This window comes from Prunus dulcis, chromosome 7, assembly GCF_902201215.1.
Source record: "Prunus dulcis chromosome 7, ALMONDv2, whole genome shotgun sequence".
NCBI lineage: Eukaryota > Viridiplantae > Streptophyta > Magnoliopsida > Rosales > Rosaceae > Prunus > Prunus dulcis.
Window position 1 is genome coordinate 10,160,492 of NC_047656.1, and position 18,247 is coordinate 10,178,738.

Genomic DNA, 18,247 nt, shown 5'->3' on the forward strand with positions numbered 1-18,247 from the left:
GAATGGGAATCACAACTAAATATTCTTACAGTAAAAAGAATACTCTCTTGTGTTCCAACTATATCACAACTAATTTTGTCAGTGGGTGGAACATCACTTTCTACCATCTGGAACTCCTGAAAAATATACAAATACAACCATGTACAGCATGAATATTTTACTCACTTAACATAACAAAATAAGTAATAGCTATTTTATTTGCATACCTTCATTCCTTTTCTTTTATTAGTATTTTTTTCTTGAGATGTGCTCTTCTTTTCTCCTTCTTTTCTCTTTCTCACAATTTGTTCCATTTTAGATTGCTTCCTTTTAAATGGTGGTCAACCTTTGCTTCTGACTGCTAACAGGGTAAGTATCTTCTTCGAATTTGAAATTTCATTAACACAATTGTCAAAGCTCCTACCAGTTGGTGACTTGGGAATTGGTTGAGTACTCCCACAAACGTTGTCATGGTTAGACAATTGCTCCTTTAGTTTCTGCATCCAAGCCATCACAATCACACACTTTTCTTCAGAATCAGCTGCCAACTCCTTAATCTCATCAAAGGTCTTCTGCATCTTATCACACTGATGTGCTTCAAGTGTGGCATTTGACTCATTATAGCTAATTTTAATCTTTGTGTGACGTCTTGTCACATCTTTCCTCCATCTTCGCAAGATGTATTTATCTGGAATTAAATCCATCTTATGCTTAATCAAGACATAAATGGCATGTCTGCATAGTATTCCCCTAAACTCAAACTTGGAACAATTGCACTTAACTTCGCTGTCAAATTCATGGAATATAACTGTAAAGTTTACACTCTTTTTTTTCCCCGCAATTATCATATCTTCAGATATCTGATACTTTAAAAACACACCATCTTCCTTGGTATCAACTACCTCACAATACATTTTACCTGTTAATTCATTTTGGAACTCCTTGAATTTTGCAATAGTGTAAACACCTTGAGCTTGTTTCTCCATAAAGTAATGGGTGCTACATTGGATATCTGCAGAGGAAGACTTATAATCTGCTTGGTTCTCTTTTTCTACCTTAGTCATCAATGCATTTTCATATTGTTCCACAAATTGCTTCAAGGTAGTCTTAGAATTTACATGGTCATCAAAAAATGCATTCATACTCTCACTTCGTTGTGTGGTAGACATGCCCGCCCAAAAACTTCCTTTCACAAAGCTTGGCACCCAACGACGTCTTTCATCATATAGGCCTCGTAACCAATCATTACTCTGTAACTCATACTTCTCAATCATCTCTTTCCAACGATCTTCAAACTCAATATTGGTCAATGAATCATACACAATGTTCTCCAAGGCAAATTTAATAGATTCATAGTGTTTATAACTCTTAAGCTTTTCATGAAGCTTCTTCATTATATGCCATAAGCACCAACGATGCCTAGTGTTAGGAAAGACAATCTCAATAGCATTTTTCATGGCCCTGTCTTGATAAGTAATTATCCCACATGGAGCAAGCCCAGACATGCATGCCAGCCACACTTTAAATAGCCAAACAAATGTATCAGTATCTTCACTTGAAATCAGTCCACATCCAAGCAAAATTGAATGCCCGTGATGATTAACACCTACAAATGGAGCAAATGGCATGTCATACTTATTTGTCAAGTATGTCGTGTCAAATGTAATGGCATCACCAAATTCCTCATATGCTGCCCTACTCCTAGAATCTGCCCAAAACACATTTCGTAACCGACCACTTTCATCTAGATCAATTGCATAAAAGAAATTTGCATTTTGAGCTTGCATCTTCAAGAAATACTTTTGAATTGCAGTTGCATCTCCTTCCCCAAGTTGTAATCTTCTAACTTTGTTAATGTAATTTCTACAATCCTTTTCCATGAATGACATATTCTCATGCTCTCCGGCTTCAACTACCATTGAATTATAATTCTTATTTACTCTTATTCCAGCTCTATCATTCACTTCAATCTTCCTTTTCATATACGAACTTATTGCACGATTCATTCTAAAATATCGAGCATTGTTTGGATTTAATCCGTGATTATGATCAAGTTTGACCGAGTTCACTTTCCACCTTCCATCCAAGCATATACCTGCCCTAAGTTGAGCCTTGCAATTGCATTTTATGCTTGGATATGGCTTCAAGACATTGCTTGCAGTACTTTGCGGGATCCCTGATCGAGAACATGATAAAGTCACATATTTCAACTCCCCACAATCTCCTTTCTTCGATGATCTCTTCTTCATTGGGAAACCTACTCGATTTGCATATTTTTTATAAAAATCAAGCACCTCATCAACTGTGTTAAAAATCATATTTACCTTAGGTTCTTGTGTTGTTTCTTCCGAGCTCATTGTTTTTTCCAGTCCAGTCTCACCAATCTCAACCTCATCATTTTCTTCACTCATCTCCAAATTTGAACGGCTTCTTGAAGATTCCAAATATTAATATAAAATTCCTGTAATACATATGCAATAATACACATTCAGTTGACATTATAGTAACCAGTACCCGTGAACTACACGCTAGCTAGACCCCAACAAATTGCAATAATACACATTCAGCAAACATACCTAGTAAGTGATTGTTCAGCAACAGTAATTTGCAATAGTACCTAAACTCAGTGACTCAAAATTTCATCAGATCGTAGTGTCTTCTTTATGGTATCTAAATAATAACCAGAAAATAAAATACAGACTAAGAATAGCAAAACCTCATTCATTCACAAAGTATAAATACTTGTTCATTCCATGCATGTTTCTTCAACAGGAAAAAGGAAAATAAAGAAGACAAGCAAACATGAATTTTACTGTAGATGACAATTTTTAAGACAAAAAACTTGAGGTAGCTAAAATTCCTTGTTCGTAAGGTACCTGTAAATTCCTTGTCCTTTTGGCGTCTATAAGGCTGATTGTTCAAAGCATTATAGGCATCTGTTATTAATAACAGCAGGGCGCACAAAGTTAAGAACCTATACAACAATTTTTACAACAAAATTACACTAAACATTGGGTATGTACCTCAATCTTCAACCTCTCTGTCAGACAGGCTTTTGGAGAAGAATAGACCAGTGAACCTCTCCATTCCTCAACCCACCCAATTGCCTAGGACTGCAAATTTCATTCTTATTGAGAAAAGCAGAGTAGAGAATGAGAAGTAGAATGAGAGAAGTAGAGTAGAGAATATGGTAATTAAGGGGACTCCAACTCTCAGCCACGTTCTAGTGATTCTCTTATCAGAGTGCAGCAACAATGGAGGAAGGGAGTGCTGTGGAGACGCGAGGAAGAATTGAGAACGGCGTGAGGCCAGTTGCCAAGGACGTTAGGGTTTTTTAATTTGATTTTTAATTTTTAATGTTTTTGTTTTTTAAGGATTATTGAAAAAAGAAAAAGAAAAAATAGAATACACATGGCAATATTCATTAATTGACATGGCAAGACACCTCAGCTGCCACATAAGGTGGTCAGCTAAGGTGGTCAATATTGTGTGTCTAAATAGCATTACTCATATTAAGCCTTTACTCTCATTTGATCATTAGTAATGACTCTTGGAGATAAACTATACTAACAAAAATACATAGCCTCATATTGTGGTAAGATTGTTAACTTGTGTAATATGGGTCATTAGATTTAATGGATTTTCCTTCTTTCGTTTGGCTTTTCCTTCCTAAAAACCAAAGTTATTTTAGCTAGTCTTTTAAAATGGCTACTTGTTAACGGGGTCTAGTCCAATAAAAAAGGATCTTGATTTGCAAACTAGTGGTCTCAGGTTTGAACCCCCGTGACACTTTTAGATGTGTATGTGAAAAAACCTCATATCTTCCTTCCTAACTTTAGCGAAGAAAAGAAGAAGTGGCCACTTAAGCTAACCCTTATTTTAACTTGTCATGAACTTAATTTTTTATTTTTTATTTGGGTTACAATTAAAATTATAAAATATATATAGGGTTAACTGTTTTATTAGTCCCTGAATTTAGACCTAATTTGCATTTGAGTACCTCAATTTCCAAAATGGTTCTCGTGGTCCTTTAACTTTAGTTTAGTTTGGACAAATGGTCCTACCGTCAATTTTGTTAACTTTTTCTGTTAAATGCAGAGGCAATTTTGATACAAAAATACTATTTTGCCCATGCCCTTCACAGAAAAGTTAACAAAATTGACGATAGGGTCATTTGTCCAAACTAAACTAAAGTTAAAGGACCACGAGAACCATTTTGAAAATTGAGGTACTTAAATGCAAATCGAGTCAAATTTCAGAAACTAATAAAACCATTAACCCTATATATATTGGTGGTTTAAAATGACAAAAAAGAAGCAAATATAGGAGAACCTCTCTCCTCTCAAATATTGGCAGCAGAATTTGTAAATTAACAAAATATTTGATTGAAAAATAAGGTAAGTGGAGATGCGGGGTATCGAACCCCGTATCTCTCGCATGCAAAGCGAGCGCTCTACCATGTGAGCTACATCCCCTTGTGATTTTCATGCGACATTTTGCAAATTTATCGAGACAACTTTGTTCTTTGGGCATATAAAATGCCCTACTGAGTGGCTGAGCCAAAGCCTAGCGAGTAGTGAAAAATTCTCTGCTTCTCTCTTGTTTTTTTTCCCGCCATGGAAGCCATGGAAATCGATTCGGAGAAGAACCTCCAGAGAAAGCATTCCACCTATAACTTGCTGGTCCGTACTCTCTCTCTCTCTCTCTCTCTCTCTCCTTGAAGATTTACTTCAACTCACTTCTTCTCGCATCGCCTTGTTTGGTTGCCGAGAAACAAACGAGAAAAGAACGGAAAGTAGAAATTTTGTGCTCAATCCGGACATTTATATATTGTTCTAGGATTTCTCAGCAACCATTATTCAATTAACAGCCACAACTGACAGTTTTAGAGCAATTGTCCTGTTTTACTATTTCTTTTTTCAAAATTTTTTTGTTTAGTTATTTATTTATTTATTATTTCTGTTTATTTTAGGACGAGAGGTTTGAGATTCAGAAAGAGATGTACAGGGGTCAGCAGTACAGCCAAATATACTTTGCACGTCTCCATATGATGAGGACCCTCCTCTATTCCCTTGTCCCTAATTGGAAACCCCATTTACCAGGTTCTCAATTGTTGTAATTGTTTCAGCATTTGTTCAATTTTAGTTTTCGGTTTTCCTGTTACATGTTGTTCTGCACTGTTAGTATCCGGAAAATGAAAAAATAAAAGAAAAGGAAAGGAAATGTGGGTTCTAGTTGATGGCTTTTAGGTTTGTCTTTCAATTGGCTACCTGTAGAAGAAAATTGGCTTTCCATAATTCGTTAAAATTTCTGGTTTTACTCTGATTATCTTATTGTTCTCTTTATCTTTCATTTTTTTTATTTATGATAATCTGCAATCCAAAATTTCTCAGTGTTAAAATTAGGGGTGGGATGTGCGGAAAGTTAGAACTTTTAGGGAGCTGTTATTGACACTCCAAAACAGTCATCCTCTACTCCACCCTATAAAAATGAGATTTAAAAAGTTCAATTTTAAGGGGGAACTGCAGATTGACTATTTTAGAGTGCCAATGACAGCTCCCCTTTAGTATTTTGGTTATTGATTTATATGAGGGTCAACTTTTAGTACATGCCTTTGGGTTAGAATCAAGGCAGTATCTTTTTGGCTACTTGTTAAGATTTTGGTTTTCATTTATGTTTATATTAATGCTCTTTGTTTTGGTGAAACATTTGTGTTAATGTTTGAAGTAGCAGTGATTTGGGTTTCTGGTAAAATGGTAATCCGATATAATAGGCGTTCTGTATGGTGTTGTAGTTTGCACAGTTTTGGGATTGGAAAAGGACAAGGAATGCATTGTTGTTGGAACCCTGTACAAGCACATGAAACTCAAACCTTGTATTCTTGATGAGTACTCTAAGACGGTAGTGTACATGTGCAGTGTTGGTCATTAAGTTATGGAGTGTTTTTTTTAATTCTTCTGACAATATTGCAATTTTTACAGAGATCTACAACACCACTTGTCAAGCCTCATAATTTTGTGCACCCGGATGACCATCTGGTTTTGGAAGATGAAAGTGGAAGAGTAAAGCTTGCTGGGATGCTTTCACCTTCTGTATATGTAACAGGTCTGTGTCAAACAAAGTGCTACAGTAAAGAAAGAAAAATGCTATATATATATATTTTTTCTTTTTTCTTTTTTCTTCTTTTGGTGGGATTTTGGGGTCTTTTGGGCTTCTGTGAGGCAATAAAGTGCTTGTGGCTTTTAGTCCCATATGCTATTCGGAAACTCTAATCTGCTTTGTCTTGATTCAGTCTACATGAAGCTTAATCTGTTGGGCCCATTTTACTTGCTTTCCTTTGATTGCAAAATTATGACATTTGAATTGTTCATTTTGATACGGAAGAGTCCAAATTTTTTAACATTTAATATGAAATCAATATTGAAGCATGCTTATTCTACAATAACATGGTGACAGGGAGTATTGTTGGTTTGCATGGAAAGGAGACTGATGCTGGTGACTTCTTAGTCCTGGATGTTCTTGAAGCTGGCTTGCCACCCCAGATAGAGCTGCCACTTAAATCAAGTATAATCTGATTTACCTGGCTCTCTTTTATTTTGCAATTTTTCTTCTTTTCTGTAAAGTTTGTGTTTGGCCACTTGTTTCTTTAAACCTTCATCTTATATTGGTGAGAGACGATTAGAGAGAAGCTAAACAGCAAAAGCTTGAATTTATGCAGAAATATGTTAGACAACATTGGCTGTATGATAATATGTCTAGAGAGGAGCTAAATTCACAGGAAATGTAACTTGAAACCTTTGAGTATAAAGTGGAAAGTCTTTGCTTTTAGTCCCCTTTGAACTTTCTTGAGGTTTTCTCAGTTTCTATAAAATTACAATGTTGTGCTCATCAAGAAACTAAAAGAAAAACAGAAATTGCTATTTGTTGTTCGATCCTCATTTACTTTGGTTTTTAAGTTTTAGTAATTGTCTTGTATTTAGTTTCTCATTTCCTCTGGTATTTATGTTCTAGCATCTTTCACTAGTACCTTTACCTCAATTTTCTTTTTTCATTAATTTTAATTTGTCTGCATGCAGGAGAAGACAAGTATGTTGTCTTTGTGTCTGGACTTCGTGTTGGAAGCAGCTCTTCAAACCCTCTTCAATTTCAGCTTCTTGTTGATCATATTACAGGACATTTAGGAGATGAGAAGGTTCATGCCATCATTTCCTTCAAGATCAAGTGCTGTTCATTATGTTTTAAACTGTCTTAACATACTAACTTTGTACAACGTTGAACAGGAGCAAGGTATTGCAGCACAAATAGTTCATGTTGTTATTGCTGGAAATTCTATTGAAGTTCCTCGTGGACTTCTTAATGGACAGGTAACACATTTATACGTCCCTGATAATAAGGCAGAATATAATTGTTTAATGATTACTCATAAATTGTGGGTGCAGAGGCGGCAATGTGATTAAATATAGTTTTGATTTTTTTTCTTTTAATCTTTGTTGAAATAATAAAATGGGAAGCTTAGAAATGTTGTAGTTTAGTTTCTTAAATTTCCAAGCAAAATGTAGTAGTTTTCTTTCTAATAGTCATTTTGTTCATTGTTTGTAGAATTTAGCGTCAAAGGATCAATCAAGGCTGTCTGAGCCAACTAAGGAGCTGGATATTTTGTTGACTCAGGTTCTTTTTATCAGTTTGATTAGTCAATACCGCGCCTATGTTCCTATCATGAATCAGACTGCTTAATTTATTCTACTCATGCTAGATTGCTGCAGGTTTGCCTTTGGATATCATGCCAGGTCTTGATGACCCTGCTAATTTTGCCTTGCCGCAGCAGGTTTGATCTATGTCCTTGAAAGTCTATATGCAGCAATTTTTCCTTGCCGCAGAAGGTTTGTTTGTAGCTAATATTCCTTTCCTTTCAGCCTTTGAACCGATGCCTTTTCCCTGGGTCATCAGCTTATAACACGTTTAGATCATGTACTAATCCCCATTGCTTTGATCTTGATGATATCAGGTAAAATTGTAAATCTAATTTGACTTTTGGCATTGTTGATCAACAATTTTGTTTTGGTATTATTTATTATGTACTTATTTTGACATACTGGTAACGTGGTTTTCAGATTTCTCGGAACATCGGGTCAAAATATTGATGATCTTGAAAAGTATTCAGAAGCAAAGGATAAACTTGAATTTGTTGAAAGGACATTGAGGTGGAGGCATCTGGCACCAACAGCACCTAATACTCTTGGTATGAAATTTTACCTTCTGCTTGTGTAGTTTTGTTGGTCATCCAAGTCAATTTGTCTTGTTAAAGTGGTTTTTTGGTTTGGATATTTTCAGCTAGGCTGAGTTCCTCTCCAATTTGAGATTAAAATTAATACTCTTGTTATCTTTCAGGGTGTTATCCTTTCACAGACAGGGATCCTTTCCTGATTGAGAGTTGCCCTCATGTTTACTTTATTGGTAATCAGGATAAATATGATAGCCGCTTAGTAAAGGGTATATCTTGTAACTCTAGTTTTTTTTTTTTGGGTCAACTGTAACTCTAGTAATCATATTATATAATAATACTTTTCATCTCAAAAAATTTAATTAATTATTTTTTCTATCAGTTGAGTAGTATACAAATTTCCGATTGCAGGATCAGAAGGGCAGATGGTGAGACTCATTTGCATTCCTAAATTCTGTGAGACAGGAGTTGCTGTTGTGGTAAGTTGTTGTATATTCGAGGCATGCTGGAAGTTCTTGAGGAATAAGTTCTGGTGTCAATATTGATGTTAGACATATTTATCGTGTCTTGTCTATAATGACACCTTGATCCCTTAAATGTTCTGTTTCCCAATTTTGCAGCTAAACTTGGGAACTCTTGAATGCCATACGCTCAGTTTTGGGACTCACTTCAGCTCATAACAGCACGGTATGAGGTTTATCAATTAGAGCTCTGAATTCTTCGTAATCTGCTGCCTCCAGTCAATACAAATTCTGAAAGAACACATCATTATAATGCTCTGTGGCATGCTTCATCTTTTGAAATACACATGTTATTTGTGATGTTTCAGTTGAAAATATCACATATGATTATCAATGAGAAAATATTTAGAAGTAATCTTATAGGAGCATTGATGACTTAAACTCGGTTCAATGGATTTTTAAGTAGTCCTACGTGAATAAAAATCAGAATCACTTACTGAGTTTCAACCAATAACTAGTCAGTCATTGTTACATGTCAAAAATTTAAGAGGGGCAGAGGGATCTAACTTGCATCAGCTCCCAATGCTATTGTTTGTTCCTTTCATGGAAGTGCCTATTATTTTGCTTCATTTGACAAGTTGACATTGATTTATCTTACATAAATATATGAAAATGCATGTCTGGAAGCCAACATTCAGCAGCTTCTTACTGAAATTTTCTCAACTAAAATTGGAAATTTGTAATTTCAGGCTTCCAAAATGTTATAAAGGATTTACAGTAGTTTGTGGCTATCAATACATCCTCTAGCAGCAGTTGTGGAGATCCCTTGAAGAGAAAGCCCAATGGGATGAATCTGTGGAGCAAAAACCTGCCACTTAGTTTTATTTTTAATTTTAAACATTTGCTTACAGAGGATTGGCTCTTGGTGTAATTTTGGTTGTATTTATTTTCAAGTAGGCATTCTGGTGATTGAAGATGTTAATGAAGTTTCGAACTTTAGTAGATTTTATCAACTGATACAATTTTTTATGGCTTCCAAGAATTAATCAGAGCATCCAACACTCAAAAAAAAAAAAACAAAAACAAAAAAATCTGATTATGCCCCAGGGTTGGGTGTGCTAACTAGAGGTAGAATCGATGGTTACCGACAATTTTTCATGAAACCATAAACCAACCGACCGTAAACAAGAGCATGACTGATCAAGTTTTTTGGGTGCATTTAGAATTTTGAAGCCTGCCCTTTAACCGTTGTGGGCCTTCCGGCCCAAATGTATCCAAACCCAAACCCATATATTACCGTTGTTAGGTCCAAAACCCGAACCAGATCCAACTTTGACGCCATCATCATCTGCAGAACTTGTCAGTGTGAACGTGGGGGGGCGCGCATGTAAAATGGCAAATTGGAATTTTGGTACGCTAACTAAATAATGTCCACAAAATCACATGCCCAATAATACATTGCATTGCCTTGCGCCAGACAGTTTTGTCTATTATTCTCACCCTAACGGCTATATTTTCCAAGTCCTTGTTATTCAAATCATTCACTAACCCCAACGGTCCATTCCCCACACATACATTAAGCTCTAAATTCACCAACCCAACAACATACACATAAAATCCATCCACATTGCAATTTACATTCTCTCTCTCTCTCTCTCTCTGTGTCATATTCTTAAATCACAAATTTACAATGGACCCTCTTCCTACTCCAACTCCAACTCCAACTCCAGCTCCTGCTGCTACCTCAGCTAGTGTTCAACATGTAAACAAGAAGTCCTCCGATGAGCTGCTAAGAAAGTTTGCTGATTCAGGGGATGAGGCTGAGGAGGCCCCAGAAAAGAAACAAGTGATTCGGGTGTCGAAACGCCGGAAAGTGAGAAATCGGGCAAGTGGTGAAGGGGAGCAATGTGAGAGCCCATCAAATGGCAAGAACAGCTTAGTGGAGAGAAGGTCTCTGCTTCCTGCTGCTGGGACTAAGAACAAGGCATTGCTTAGGCAACTTGGGGTTCATGGCAGGGCATCACAACTCAGGGCCAGGGATATCAGGAACAAGTCTTTCTTTGGTGCCATTCACAAGGTTGGATTTTTATTTTATTACATCCCATGTTTTGATAAAATCTTCCAGTTAATTATCTGTTTTAGGTGCCAATTTGCCAATGAACTAAGGTGAAAAATAAAATCCAACTAATTTAAATGGGTGTGTTAAACTGTGTTTAAATCAGTAAATGTAAATGTAATTATTACCCTGATAAGAAAAAACCTCTAGGCTTGAAGTTTAGTGTAGCAATCAATGGGAATTTCGTGATTGGGGTTACAAAAGTAAGTGATTGTTGTTCTTACTTTCTTTGAATAACAAAATCCCTCACAGCCATTGTTAATTGACCCTCTCCCAAAGCCAATAAAAGAAAACTTACTTACACGGTACACCACAAGGAATGTCAATGTGGCAACATCCCAAGCCAAATCAACTTTCTAAGGTGACCATGCGTGATTGGATTGGAATACCATCACAATGGCACATTGTTGCATGGAAGTTCTTCTCCAATAATAGCTTCGCTGAGAAACTAGTTTTACCAATTTTTTCTACACAATCGGCTTCAGACTCAGTTTCCATTTGACTCTCTTATTAGTTAGCCTTTCCACTTAAACCACATAATGTTAGCTATCATGTCTTAACTTTGTGTGTGGCCTGCGATATTATGGTGTTACATTCCAAAGCCTTGCTACATGATTTGCAGAAGGGTTCCTTCCTGCTAGGTGCTTTATTACAACAAAAGTTAACCTCTCAGGAAATTAAGGCAAATTGGAACCATATTGATCAACAACTTTGTGGCTACCAATGTATTTGTACCCATAATTATCTGTTTAATTGGGTGCTCAAGCAGTTCTAGCACTTGGTAAAAAACTGACACCAATTATAAGAAAACCGTGCAAATAGCTTGTAGCACAAGTACATTTACCCTTATATCCGAGGTTCTAGGTTTAGTTTCCTCCTTTCTTTACAATCGCTTCTATATAATAAAAAAAGAAGAGAAATATATAGGCTCAGCCCCTCAACCCTATCATCTGTTAGCCTGTTCCCATCCATAGGCTAGCTTAGTGTACTCACCAAATTCTGCCCCTCTCATTCTTCTAACTGCAGCAACTCTTTGTTGCAGCATTTTTCTGCTGGTAAAGCTGTCACTAGCTTGGTCCAATTTGCAGGCTAACCTATGCCCATCTCCATTTTTATTACCGAGGGGCAGGGAAAAATAATTAAGAAAGAAGAGATACGAGAAGAAACAGAAAAAGATGTCTTCTTCTTTGATAAAGGACTTGTAAATGTTTATATTATATTACAAGTGGGAAACAAAAGTCAACTTATATTGATGTCACTGATTCTAACATCTCACCCCCCAACCCTTTTTCTTCTGTTGTCATCTATTGTGCAGACATGGAGAAGGACCATAGAAGGGGCTTCAAAGGTTTTCATGGAGAAGCATTACAATAGGCACAAGCGTTTGATAAGTGACATTGCCTAGCTCACAGACAGTCTCTTAAATTCCAGAAATTTCTAGTTGGATGGTCTCAGTCAGCCTTGTGTAAATCTTGCATCCAATTTATATTTCTCATGAATCTTTAATATGTTTCTTTTTTCACAATGAATAAATTAAGTACCATATTAGTTCTTTAACTCAAAAAATCTCAAAAAATATTCAATATTATCTTGACAGATTGTTTGATCAACATAAGATGCTTCAATTGTTAGACTATTAGTTTGAACTATCAATCTGATCGACTTTTGCAAGAATCCAATAATCTCTTAACATAAATCTAATAAAAGAACATCATTTCTCAAGATTTTAACAGATTGATCGACAACATAAGCTGTTTTAATTGTTAAATTGTTAATTTAAACTATCGATCAAATAAACTTTTACAAGAATCCGATAATCTCTCAACATAAATCTAACAAAAGAACATTATTTCTCAAGATTTTGGAGACTACCCTAAATTCCCAAGCTCTTATCCTATCCATGGCACATTAGATTTCATAGAGAGTTTACTTTAGGGTGGAGCTTTCCAACCCACCCATTTTGTTGGCCAAATAAAAGAGCAGCACTTGTAAATGTGACATTGACCACAATAACACAAAACCAACTGATGGGATTTATGGGGTCAAATGTGATCCCATCTGTGGCAACAACATCTTTAATTGCAACTGCACCATCCCATGAATGCCTCTGTATGGATTAGCTTAGCTTAGATTTTAACACCCAAAAAAAAAAAAAAAAAAAGATCCCACTTTCACATGCCTCATGTGTTTAGCCCTACCATCTTCCCTTTATTTATTTTCTTTCTTGGAAAACAACATGCCCTCTACCCTCCTCTACCTCTGCCTCTGCCTCTGCATTTCCTCCATTCATCCAAAGGACAAAAGTTGGTTTCTGATAAGCTTACATGGTTACACCTACCCAATCACTCACACGTGTTTTGAGGTGTTGGGATCTGATCGAATATATTTTTGTCAACAAAGTCTTCTCAAATTTAATAAAGAAAAAAGGAAAAAAAGAAAGAAAAAAATAATAATAATATTGTGACTAAGTTTTCTAGTTGTATATAATTGGAGAAGATAAGCTGTATAGCTTATATTATGCATCAATTCATAGTCATTTGCGGCTTGCACATGGGTGATATTGCAAGAAGCTAAAGCCTATGTATATATGCTAAAGAAAAGCTTCACTTTTTTTCTTTTTCTTTTTATATTTGTTTATTTATAAAAAGTACTTGAGGCCCATAGGGCCATAGCTCTGCCCATTAATGATATTGTAAGACAAAAAGGAAAAAAATTCAGAATTTTAATATTAAAACCAAAGAATATGAATGTGTACCACTGTGGTGTTAGTAGAGTTATACTAGATTTTTGGTGTGTTCTCGTGATATTCGTATGTGTGAGTTTTTCTCACCTCATTTTTAACTTTAGTAACAAAAAAAAAAAAAAGAATAATTATTTTCTTTATATTTTTTTAACTCTTTTTTTTTTTTGGGTACAAAGAAGGTTAAAGAAGAAGGGGAGATTTGAATTTTTGAAACCCTTAAAAATAAATTTTCATTTTGACTATTCATGTGAAGGATGACTTCAATTGTACCCTCCTCATTGATGAATAAACTATTCAATTTTAAAATGGATATTTACAAAAATTACAAAAATGAGGCCATCATGGCTAGTAGCCTTCAGTCATATTTGTTTTTTTTATAAATATTTTTTAAAATTAAAATAAAATGAGAAATTTAGAAAAAGACAATGGATGATAGTGAGATGAATAATGTGAAGGTGAGACCCCACAAAAGAAAATAATTTGAATTCTAACAAAAAAGGAAAGAAAATAATTTGAATACAGAGTTGTGCCAAATCCGCGGCCGGTTATCATCTCGGTTCAGTGGCATACCTGTAATTTAGTCGTCGTACTAATGGCATTTTCGTCAATTGAAAACACCATTTCGAAAAAACAAAAGAAAAACAAAACTTTAAAAATAAAAAGAGTGCCTCTCACACGCTTTCGTCAACTTTCCCCTTCCATTCCACCCAGTAGTTGTTGCTCTGCAAAACCTCTCTCTTCTCCCTCTCTCAATACACAAACAATTGAGACAGAGAAGAGACACAAACCCACCAAGCCTTTCAAGTCCTTGTTCCCAAAATCACAACCCCTTTTGGCTTTTTCAATCCCAAGCTCCAATCTTTCCCAAATTTTGCAACCTTATTAAACCAAGTGAACCAAATCCATCCTCCTTTACTCTTTTTTTTTCCAGACAAAACACTACATATTGGCAAAAGGGTAGTTGTATTACAGAGTTAAAGCAGTGTTGGGTTTGGGAAATGAGGGATGTTTTCGTGGCTGGCAAGGATAGCGTGGACGTGTTGGCAGCCAGTGAGGAGATATGCCCGTATGAGCAAGGATGATCTTGATGACTCATCTCTTGAAGATCCTTTGTTATGGTGCAGAAGCCTTGACAAGCACTCCTATGGTGAATTCTCCTTCGCTGTGGTCCAGGCCAATGAAGTTCTTGAGGATCAGAGCCAAGTTGAGACTGGCCGTGATGCCACCTTTGTTGGTGTTTATGATGGGCATGGTGGACCTGACGCGTCTCGCTTCATTTCTGACCATCTCTTTCTTCATCTTATGAGTGAGCCACTCTCTTCTTGGTTTCTGGTTTTTGGATTTTTTCTTTTCTTTTTCTTTTTGGCTTTTCTTGGGATTGTTGGAGTTGTTTGTAATTTTGTGAATTTGTGTGTGTGTGTGTGTGTGTGTGTTTTTTTTTTTAAAAAAAGGGGTTGTTTTGTTTTCTTCTGTTCTTGTTGTTGTTCCTGTATCTTGTCATTTGAAATGTGAATTGTGTTTGAAGCAGAGTCTGGCTTTCTCTACTGGTTAAATTTTATGTTTTTACTTTTTTGGGTTTTTTTCCTTCTGTGCATCCCCGACTCGTCCTTTGCCAGTTGGGGTTGTCTTGGTGCTGTTATTTGAAGAAATTTAACTTATTTATCTTGAAAAAGAAAAGTTTGATGAGAAAATTGGTTCCATTAATGGACTCGATGGAGGTTGAGTTATGTTGTTTATCTATTTTCTTCTGCGTACTTGGAGTAGATTTGGATGTTCAATTATAGAAAATGATAAGATTTTTGTTTATTGAGTGCAGTTTATTTTCTTTCTTTTCTGGTGTATGTATAGAGATCTTTGTGTTTCTTTATTGCATTGTCTTTCTCTTCCACTCCAGAGTCAGACCCTTTGTTTTGAGATCCCAATAGAGAGGCTTTTAGCTATATGTGATTGTGGAAGTGGACGAGGAAGGTAGTTTAAGAATACAGGCCTTTCTTTTGTACATGTTAACATCCCTTGAGGAATTTACTCGCCAGACACTTCAACAACATTGAAGGTCTCTCTTGAAACATAGACATGTTTGATACTCTTTGTTGCACCACTGCTTATTATCTGCATTCTAGGCTTCACCGTCCAATTGCTATTGTGCCATACATGAAGTACTTTTGGATTTTACAAATCGTAACTTATTTAAGTGTGTTTACAGGACATGCTCGAGAAAAAGGAGCCCTATCTGAAGATATCCTTAGAAGTGCCTTTTCTGCCACTGAGGATGGGTTCCTTACTCTTGTGCGTAGGACTTGTGGAATAAAACCATTAATGGCAGCAATTGGGTCTTGTTGTCTGGTTGGTGTTATCTGGAGAGGGACGTTGTATGTTGCTAATCTAGGAGACTCAAGAGCAGTAATTGGTTCTTTAGGTAGATCGAATAAGATTGTTGGTGAGCAGCTAAATAAGGAGCACAATGCAAGTTTGGAGGAGGTTAGACAAGAACTCAGGTCCTTGCATCCAAATGATTCACATATTGTAGTTATGAAGCATGGAGTTTGGCGTATCAAAGGCATCATACAGGTTTACTCACTTTTTGTCTCTTTTTAACTGCCATGGTTGTTTATTTCTAGTTTTTAATTTTAACGTCCTTGAAAGGATGCCCACTTTCTAAAATGAGTCCATTTGTGATTTATGGCTTACGAATTTTGTAAATGTTTGCAATTACCTTACCATAATTGTGTTGGATTCTTAAGGATTGCAGTAATATATGTATATGCCTTCTCAAGAAATGTATGGAGACAAATGCATGCATTAGCAGTTATAATTTAATACTATGACGCTCCTCCTACCCCTTCTCTAGTCCAAGTGCAATTAGTGGTTATTGTTGCATTAGTCATGTATATTGAGACTCTGCAGGACTAGGTTTTTTGTGTCATATTTCTTCATTCCTCTCCAAATGCTATGTGCTTGCTTAATTAACTGGTATGCACACTGGAAGTTGGACATTCAAATTCCTCTGTTGTGTACTTTATGAAGTTTATTTGCCAGTGAGATAAGATCATTGACAATCTATTACTAATTATTTATATTTCTCCCTTTGTGTGTTTCCTTGCTTCCTCTCAGGTATCTAGATCTATCGGTGATGCATACTTAAAGAGGCCAGAATTTTCTCTTGATCCTACATTTCCGAGGTTCCACCTTCCTGAACCCCTCGGTCGGCCTGTGCTTACAGCAGAACCATCTGTATGTACCAGAGTTCTACAACCCAATGATAAGTTTATAATATTTGCATCCGATGGACTATGGGAGCACATGACAAATCAGGAAGCTGTGGAGATTGTACATAATAATCCTCGAGCAGTATGTTTTTTATTTCAATGCCTCTTTTGTCAATTTTTCCCTTTATCATATAGATATCAATAGTTATTTTTTCTGTTGTTTTCACAAATGCCAGGGAATTGCAAAAAGACTTCTTAAAACAGCTCTGAGCGAGGCAGCTAGGAAACGGGAGATGAGATATGATGACCTTAAGAAGGTTGAAAAGGGAGTTAGGCGGTTCTTTCACGATGATATTACGATTGTCGTCATTTTTATAGATCATGATTTGCTGGAGAAAAAACAGCCAGCACCTGAGCTGTCAGTAAAAGGGTTCATTGACACTGTTGGGCCATCAAGTTTTAACATTTTCAAGGATTGATATAAATGTGAAGTCCGTAACACCCAGTAACTTGGTTTGCTGGGTCTGGTTTTAAGAGACCAGGTTCAGCAAGTTTTATTTTCTTTCAACATTTTTCTAACATTGGGTTGTTTCTTCCAGCTTTACTTTACTCCTTTTTGAAGTTTCTTATATAAAGTGATTTCTTTCCATAAAACTATGCACCCTAGGCAAAGCTATGGGAGAGCCTTCAGATTTTTTGGGGTTCATAAATTGGAGTCTGTATGCACCCAAAAGTTGTGAAATTTGTTTGGTTTTAATAAATCTTCTTGTTAAGCTTTTAGCTACTGTTAGTTTTCTTAAGGATGTGGAGCTAGTGAAGTAATTTGTCATCTTCGATGAGTTTTACCATATGACAAGTGTCTGGAAAATCAATGGTGTAAGTCTGAAATGGAGAATATCAAGCTTATCTTCTTTTATGAGGCAAGTCATTGTTATGAAAATCTTTCACTGTGTTGTTTTTCATTTTCACTAGGACTGTACAGTTCTTAGGGATGAAATTTGATATACCATACCAAACATCATCTTTAAATGTGTGATTTCGATTTTTGATTGTATTGAAGAAACTTATTTCAGAATCATGGCTTGTGGCCGTTTGAGATGAACAAACATCCCATGTTATAGATCTATCTCACCTTACCTATTTGTGTAACATACCATTAAGCTCATCTGTTGGGCTTGTTGCTTTTCCAGTCCCTTGTTTTTTGTAGCAGTTCATCACTACATCCCCAACTCAATAGTAAAACCCAACGGTTTGCTTTGTCAGAAAGAATAATGCATGGGTTACAAGTCAAGACATCTTCACCACTTACTTTGGCATGTTCCAATCAGGCTATCATTGAGCATACCTGTCAGGTTTGCTTAAAATCTAGGAAATGTAAAAGCACATTTTCCAGCTTGGTTTTGTTGGTGCTAAAGGTGCCACCCATAAAAATCTCTCTCTATTAGGCACAAAGTCAGAATATCTTGTCTCTGGCCATGCCATAAAAAGAGACAGCAACAAAGATTCCAAATGCTCTGGAAC

The 18,247-nt window shown here is 36.1% G+C and overlaps 4 protein-coding genes and 1 non-coding gene across 7 annotated transcripts; 3 read left to right on the forward strand and 2 right to left on the reverse strand.

Annotated features, from left to right (window-relative positions):
* Positions 1-320: 320 nt before the first annotated feature.
* Positions 321-2,390, reverse strand: LOC117635344 (protein FAR-RED IMPAIRED RESPONSE 1-like). Its single transcript, XM_034369675.1, has one exon. It carries the CDS (start codon positions 2,388-2,390, stop codon positions 321-323), a length of 2,070 nt encoding a protein of 689 aa, XP_034225566.1.
* Positions 2,391-4,381: 1,991 nt separating this feature from the next.
* TRNAA-UGC lies at positions 4,382-4,454 on the reverse strand. Its single transcript has one exon. It is a non-coding gene; the product is annotated as a tRNA-Ala (tRNA).
* A 43-nt stretch (positions 4,455-4,497) lies between these two features.
* LOC117634534 (DNA polymerase delta small subunit) lies at positions 4,498-9,683 on the forward strand. Of its 3 annotated transcripts, XM_034368681.1 has the most exons (15): positions 4,500-4,661; positions 4,952-5,081; positions 5,774-5,880; positions 5,961-6,084; positions 6,436-6,543; positions 7,056-7,171; positions 7,260-7,343; positions 7,579-7,647; positions 7,733-7,804; positions 7,893-7,984; positions 8,091-8,218; positions 8,368-8,469; positions 8,612-8,679; positions 8,821-8,887; positions 9,411-9,683. In XM_034368681.1, exons 1-14 carry the CDS (start codon positions 4,596-4,598, stop codon positions 8,878-8,880), a joined length of 1,326 nt encoding a protein of 441 aa, XP_034224572.1. In that variant the 5' UTR covers positions 4,500-4,595; the 3' UTR covers positions 8,881-8,887; positions 9,411-9,683. The 3 variants fall into 3 exon arrangements, with proteins under 3 accessions (XP_034224573.1, XP_034224574.1, XP_034224572.1); XM_034368682.1 differs by lacking the exon at positions 8,368-8,469 and having other exon boundaries at positions 4,498-4,661; XM_034368683.1 differs by lacking the exons at positions 4,952-5,081; positions 5,774-5,880 and having other exon boundaries at positions 4,499-4,661.
* A 543-nt stretch (positions 9,684-10,226) lies between these two features.
* LOC117634863 lies at positions 10,227-12,334 on the forward strand. Its single transcript, XM_034369130.1, has 2 exons — positions 10,227-10,738; positions 12,093-12,334. Exons 1-2 carry the CDS (start codon positions 10,352-10,354, stop codon positions 12,180-12,182), a joined length of 477 nt encoding a protein of 158 aa, XP_034225021.1. The 5' UTR covers positions 10,227-10,351; the 3' UTR covers positions 12,183-12,334.
* Positions 12,335-14,172: 1,838 nt separating this feature from the next.
* On the forward strand, positions 14,173-17,510 carry LOC117634926 (probable protein phosphatase 2C 68). Its single transcript, XM_034369209.1, has 4 exons — positions 14,173-14,826; positions 15,724-16,088; positions 16,632-16,868; positions 16,963-17,510. The coding sequence occupies exons 1-4, from the start codon at positions 14,526-14,528 to the stop codon at positions 17,203-17,205; spliced, it is 1,146 nt and encodes a 381-aa protein (XP_034225100.1). The 5' UTR covers positions 14,173-14,525; the 3' UTR covers positions 17,206-17,510.
* The last annotated feature ends 737 nt before the right edge of the window (positions 17,511-18,247 follow it).